The sequence below is a fragment of the Coccinella septempunctata genome, chromosome X (genome assembly GCF_907165205.1).
Source record: "Coccinella septempunctata chromosome X, icCocSept1.1, whole genome shotgun sequence".
NCBI classification, from domain to species: domain Eukaryota; kingdom Metazoa; phylum Arthropoda; class Insecta; order Coleoptera; family Coccinellidae; genus Coccinella; species Coccinella septempunctata.
Window position 1 is genome coordinate 23,716,465 of NC_058198.1, and position 6,421 is coordinate 23,722,885.

General features: G+C 39.8%; 1 protein-coding gene across 1 annotated transcript; it reads left to right on the top strand.

The window, feature by feature from the left end:
- The first annotated feature begins 3,626 nt into the window (after nt 1-3,626).
- LOC123322421 lies at nt 3,627-6,063 on the top strand. The gene is made up of 3 exons (XM_044910367.1): nt 3,627-3,693; nt 3,811-5,928; nt 6,032-6,063. The coding sequence occupies exons 1-3, from the start codon at nt 3,627-3,629 to the stop codon at nt 6,061-6,063; spliced, it is 2,217 nt and encodes a 738-aa protein (XP_044766302.1).
- The last annotated feature ends 358 nt before the right edge of the window (nt 6,064-6,421 follow it).

A 6,421-nucleotide genomic window follows, 5' to 3' on the forward strand; every position in this document is an offset into this window, starting at 1 on the left:
ATCAATCGTAATCACCACACACCAGCCGCTTTTGGTGTCTTTTATGGCCTTTTTTAGTGCCAACTTTGCAGTTGTTGTAGATCTGCCCTTACGGAACCCGTGCTGGTTTTCAGATATGGCTCTTTTCTCCTCCAGCTCCTCCTCAATCCTATTCCAGAGCAGTCTCTCATATAATTTTCCCATTGTATTTAACAGAGGGTCTAAAGCTCGAGGACTCCTCAAGATTTTTCTCTTTTTTGGGAAGCAAAATGACGTTTCCTACGTTCCATCTCGCTGGAAATCCTTGCTTAGACAGTAGGTCATTAAATACTTTTAGCAGCTTCTGCGGTAGTTTTTTGTGGATAATTTTTATTGCTTCCGCTGTCACGCCATCCGGTCGCGGAGCCTTTCCGTTCTTTAAGGAGTCTACCGCTATTTCTAGTTCTTCCTTTGTGAAGGCATATGGCACCTCACTAATTCCTCCTGTTTACCGGAGACCTTGTCCGTTAGCTGGGAAAAGATTTCCCTCCTTTTTTTTGTAGGAATTTTATATTCCAGGCTACCTCCCCTGAATCGTCTAGTGACTATCCTATATCCTTGCCCCCATATATCATTATCTAGCTCTTGCAGTGTTTTCCATTGTTTCCTCTTTGCCCTCGCTATCTCGCTCTTCACATTTTTCCTCTCCTCCATCATTTGCATCCTCAGCGTTTGCCCCTGGTGCTCTGTTTATCTGCCATTCTTGTGTAAGATCTTCTTATTCGTACGTACCCCTCCCTAATCCGCTCTATGTCCTCGTTTCACCAGTAAGGTTGTTTCCGTGGGTGTTTTTCCCTTGTTGTAGATTCTCTATCAATTTGTACCAACTTTGCATGAAAATCTTCATTTCCATCGTCATTTTCTATCTTTTGCAGATTCTAGTTCCGCAACATTTAGATAGACGCTCTTTTGCTCTGGCATACCAATCTTTTTGTTTATCCTTATTTCATACTGGATCTGACCGTGGTGCGTGAAAGGATTTTCGTGGCGAATACTCCATCCTACTATTGGTTTAGCCATGTATTCCGAGCACAGGGTGACATCTATGTAGGTCCTGGAGGTCCCTCTCTCAAAAGTGTGTTGACCGTCGTTAGTCGTAGTCCACGCTAGTTGTGATAACCACTCTTCCACATATTCTCCTCTCCTGTCTGCCTGTGGAGATACCCACAGTTGCGATATAGCATTTATGTCACCAGCTGTTATTGAATTCCGAGGGTTTTTCGCAGCCTTTACTGAGATCTCATGGACCCATTTCTTAAAATCATCTACTGGGATATTTGGGGAGATGTATGTCGCATACAGGTGTATTCCATACAATTCTATGTGTATGTACCCCTCCTTGCTTTCTATCTTGCTTATTTCTAAATTGCTGTTCAGTACTACAAGTGCGAAATACCCTTTTTTATCTTTGTAGCAGCCTTTTTCCGAGCACATTTTTTTGTTTGGTTTTGATATTATCATTACATCTATCTTTTTCTTTGTTGCCTCGGCCCACGCTTAATCATGCGCCGCTCTAGCTCTACCCAGATTCAACTGAAGTATACGTACCATCTTGCTTAGGAAAACACCCTCCATTGTCGTCAACACCACAGATTTCATATGTAAATAAATAAAATAATAAATTATTATGTACAGGAGTAAAAACAGTGTATAGATAAAAACGGAATAATAAATTATTGTATATAATATTATAATTGTTACTGCAACGCTCAGTTATAATATATCAGTTTATTCGGTTTCATAATTGTTCATTATTAATATTCAGTAAAGTTTATTTTTCGGATTTGAATTGAGCGTTGAATCAATAGCCGCGTTTCATTTTTATGTTGTAAATAAATACGTTGGAAAATCTCGGGCTACATATGGGAACATATGGACGAGAGATAAATTCAATTCGAATTCTCGGTTCACGAAGTGCGAAGCAAATTTCTCTTGAATTCTCGATATTCGAAATCTCATAATTTCAAGAAAAGGTGTGTGAAAGCTTTCCAAGGACTGCAAATAGATACCAGGATAGTACCAGCTCCCCATTCTGGCGATCGTTCCAATAAAGGTAGGTTCGAGTGCTTCCAGCGTATCTTTTGTATTCTCCATTTTCTTTTCTAATTTAAATCAAACGTTAATTGAGCTACAGTAACATTGGCCCTAATTCGAGCCGGATATTATCTGTTGATTCAGCGTTCATTTAAAATAATATCTAGATTTTTTTGTTCGTATTTCTCTTCATTCATTCCTATAGTTTTTTTTTTCTCATTCAACTTCATAACTGAGGGTTGCAGTTTTCAAATTTATTTATCTCATAATGAGTGCTAATAAATTAAAGCAAAATATTGCTCTTCGTCAGCTTCAAATCGATGATATCCAGGAAGTACTTTTGTTAGCACAATCCGCCATTGGTGATGGGAGCCTCCATACTCGTTTCAGACTGCGTTATGAACAATTGGATCATATTCACCAAAAGTTTCATGACATTCATAGTGCTATTATTGCCTTATTATCAGTGGTTGAAGGCTCTGATTTAAATGCGGAAAAATTGTTGAAGTCATCCGTTAATGAATCCTTTTTCACCATCAAAACTATTTTTAAAAATTTATTTTCTGATGATGACAGTGGAAGTTCAGTAGTCAGCATTACTAAAAGTGCACCTAACGTCAAGCTTCCAAAAGTTTCGTTGCCAACGTTCAGTGGAAACTATAAAGATTGGACTACCTTTTATGATATCTTCGTAAGTTTGGTACATAATAACGATAACTTATCGGATGTTGAAAAGTTTCAGTATTTACTGAGCTCCTTGACACAAGCTTTTTCACTTTTAAAGGGTATTTCATTAACATCTGAAAATTATCAAATTGCATTCAATACTTTAACTAAAAGATACCAAAACAAACGTCTTCTAGCAAATTCCTTTTGGCAAGAATTAACAAACGTCCCAAAGCTATCACAAGAATCCGTCCGAGTCCGAAGGTTTGCGCAAACTAATTGATGTTTTTTCGGAAAATCTTTCATTCTTGAAAAATCTAGGTTTACCGGTTGATCAATGGGATTTCATTCTTTTTCATATGATGATGCAAAAACTTGATAATTCGACTATTAAACGCTTCGAATTACAGGAATGTTCTACAGAATTACCCTCATTTGCAAGTCTTCAAAAATTTCTTTTGAATCAATGCGCTGCTCTTGAATCTGCTGCTCTTTCTATATCTGCTAAATCAAAATACATTCCACTCTCACAGAACGAATCTAAAAAATCTCAGAAATCTACATCAATTTTCATGACTCAATCTATGAATAATAGTACAAAAAATAAATTGAAGTGTAACTATTGTCAATCTGCTCATAGCATTTATAAATGTTATTCTTTTCTTGCAAAATCACCATTTGAAAGGCAACAAATTGCTAAAATGAACAAATGGTGTTTCAATTGCCTTCACTCAGCACATGACGTATCTAAATGCGCCTCGAAATCTACCTGTCGTTCATGTTCGGGCAAACATCATTCCCTCCTTCATTTTCCAAATTCCGATTCCCAAACTGTTGAAGAAAATTCTAATTCAATTGTATCTTCTGCCGCACCGTCGAATTCATCGGGTTCTTCTCAAGCTATTATAATGACGTCTTCTTCAGATTCCGGTGTACTCTTGGCTACTGCACAGGTGAAAATCCGAGATGCCTATGGTAACTTCTAAATGATTCGAGCTCTCCTCGATAGTGGATCCCAAACGAATCTAATAACGAAGAAGTGTGCTTCTCAGTTAGGTCTTCACCTTTCTAAATCATTTTTATGTATTCGAGGAATAGGAGAGAGTTCGATACCATCCTCATCCAGTGTTATATGCACTGTTTGTCCTAGGTCTGCCCTCAGTCCATCATTTACATTTGATGCAATTGTTATGAACAAGATTTGTTCTCACCTGCCGAGTTCGAGAGTGTCCTTTTCGTCACCTTCAATATCCACTTTGGACTTGGCTGATCCCAACTTTGACACTCCAGGTAATATCGATCTTTTGTTGGGCGCCGAGGTATTTCCTTCATTACTTCTCGGTGGTCGTGTTGTTGGGGAGAAAGGAGAGCCTTCTGCCCTTCAAACAGTTTTTGGTTGGGTGTTGATGGGTCGAACGATAATTCCAAACCAAGGTGTCAGTTCACTACATATTTCTGTTGATTCTTCGCTGAATTCTACTCTGAAATCCTTCTGGGAGGTAGAAGAACTTCCAAATTCTGAATGTAAATCGCCAGAGGAGATTTTATGCGAAGAAATCTTCAGCAGAGATGTCAGCAGATCTGCGTCTGGACGATATAGTGTTTCTCTGCCTTTTAAAGTTACCCCACCTATATCATTTGGAGATACGTACTCCACTGCCTCACGTCGCTTTCTTTCTTTAGAGCGTCGACTTCGCACGAATCCCACCCTTCGGGATGATTACAGCAAATTTATGCAGGATTATCTGGATTCGGGTCATATGACAATAGTAGATTTGGCTTCATCATTGAATGATTCTTATTTCATTCCCCATCATTGTGTTGTGAAGCCGGATAGTTCTTCTACGAAACTGAGAGTCGTCTTTGATGCTTCAGCCAAGGTTATGGATAATCCTTCTTTAAACGACTGCCTTCTTACAGGACCGAAGCTACAAGCTGATATCGTGACCATCCTCCTGCGCTTTCGCACTCATAAGTATGTTTTCACAGCCGACATTCGACAAATGTACCGTCAGATCTTGGTTGACCCTGTTCACCGTAAGTATCAGCGGATTCTTTGGCGGTTCAGTCCATCGGATCCGATTAAATGCTATGAACTCAACACGGTCACGTATGGAGTTTCGTCGGCGCCTTTTCTGGCCCTTCGAACATTGCATAAATTAGCAGATGATGAAGAAACATCTTTTTCCCTGGCAGCTAGAATCCTTCGTGATGACGTATATGTAGATGACGTCGTGTCGGGATCTGATGATCTCCAAGGTTCCATCAGCCTCAGGGATGATCTGATTGCTCTATTGGGTAGGGGTGGATTCGAGTTGAGAAAGTGGTCAAGTAATAATCCATGTATTCTTGAAGGTATTCCAGATGACCATCAGTTGTCACAATCCTTTTCCTTCGATGAGGGCGATTTCGTCAAAATTCTGGGTTTGAGATGGATTCTTTCACAACTTGCACGCATCTATGATCCATTGGGTTTTCTAACACCCTTCACATTTCTTATGAAATATTTTATTCAGCTGCTCTGGGTTCAGGGATTGCAGTGGGATCAGGTTCCTTCATCGGAATTTGTCGATCATTGGAGTCAGTGCAGGTCCGAATTGTCTGATCTGCAGGAGTTACAAATTTCGCGACGTCTAAGTCTTAGTTCAAGGGTGAGATGTGAACTACACGGATTTGGTGATGCAAGCGAGAGAGGATATGCTGCAGTGGCCTACTTCCGATTTTCAAACACTGCAGGAGAGGTCTCGATTTCTTTCATTTGCGCCAAGTCTAAGGTTGCTCCAGTTAGGCGAATTTCACTTCCTCGTTTAGAGTTATGTGCCTCTTTATTACTAGCCAAATTAATTTCTTTCATCAAATCCACTTATTCATCTATTGAAATAGATGATATATACGCTTGGTCAGATTCTAAAGTTGCTCTAGCGTGGATTAAATCTTCTCCTCATAAATGGAAATCCTTTGTCAGCAATAGAACGACAAAAATTCAGGATTTGGTACCGCCGGAACGTTGGTTTCATGTGAGGTCTGAAGACAATCCTGCTGATTTTGGATCTAGGGGACTCACGCCATCAAAACTGGTGAGATGCACCATGTGGTGGTCGGGACCAAGTTGGTTGTCCTCACCAGCTCCATTCAACTTGGAGGTGGAGTTTTCAGGTTCTGATGATCCCTTATGTTCAGCAGAGGCAGGAAAAATTGCATTGACAACCTGTATCGAAACAACCTTGGTTGATGATATTTTGTCCAGGTTTTCTACGCTCTCCGAAATTCAGAATGTTTTGGCTTATGTTTTGAGATTTTGTTTCAATTCTAGATATCCTCCTCTACGCCGACGTGGTGGCTTGATTGCCTCGGAGCTAAAGAAATCTCTTTATCTCATCGTGAAAACTGTTCAATCACAGAGGTTTTCAGTGATGATATACTCAATCTTCAGAGAAAGGAACTTGCTTCCAAACCGCTAAGAAAATTAAACGCGTTTCTTGATTCAGATGGAATTCTCAGGGTGGGCGGTCGTATTGCCTTTTCTGGACTCTCCTACGAGAATAAGCATCCAGCACTTCTTCCTTGTCACCATCTCTTAACAGATTTAATTATCCGACATTTTCATATTCTTTATCTGCATCCAGGGCATCAGATGCTACAATATTTATTATGCCAGCAGTTTTGGATTCTTTCACCACGAAGAGCGATTCATCGTGTACTT

Excerpts from the sequence above, each read along its gene's own strand:
- LOC123322421 (XM_044910367.1), top strand. The coding sequence starts at position 3,627 with ATGACGTCTTCTTCAGATTCCGGTGTACTCTTGGCTACTGCACAGGTG. Across the intron at positions 3,694-3,810 it reads GAAAATCCGAGATGCCTATG|GAATAGGAGAGAGTTCGATA; the intron begins GTAACTTCTAAA and ends TATGTATTCGAG. Across the intron at positions 5,929-6,031 it reads AAAAATTGCATTGACAACCT|ATATCCTCCTCTACGCCGAC; the intron begins GTATCGAAACAA and ends TTTCAATTCTAG.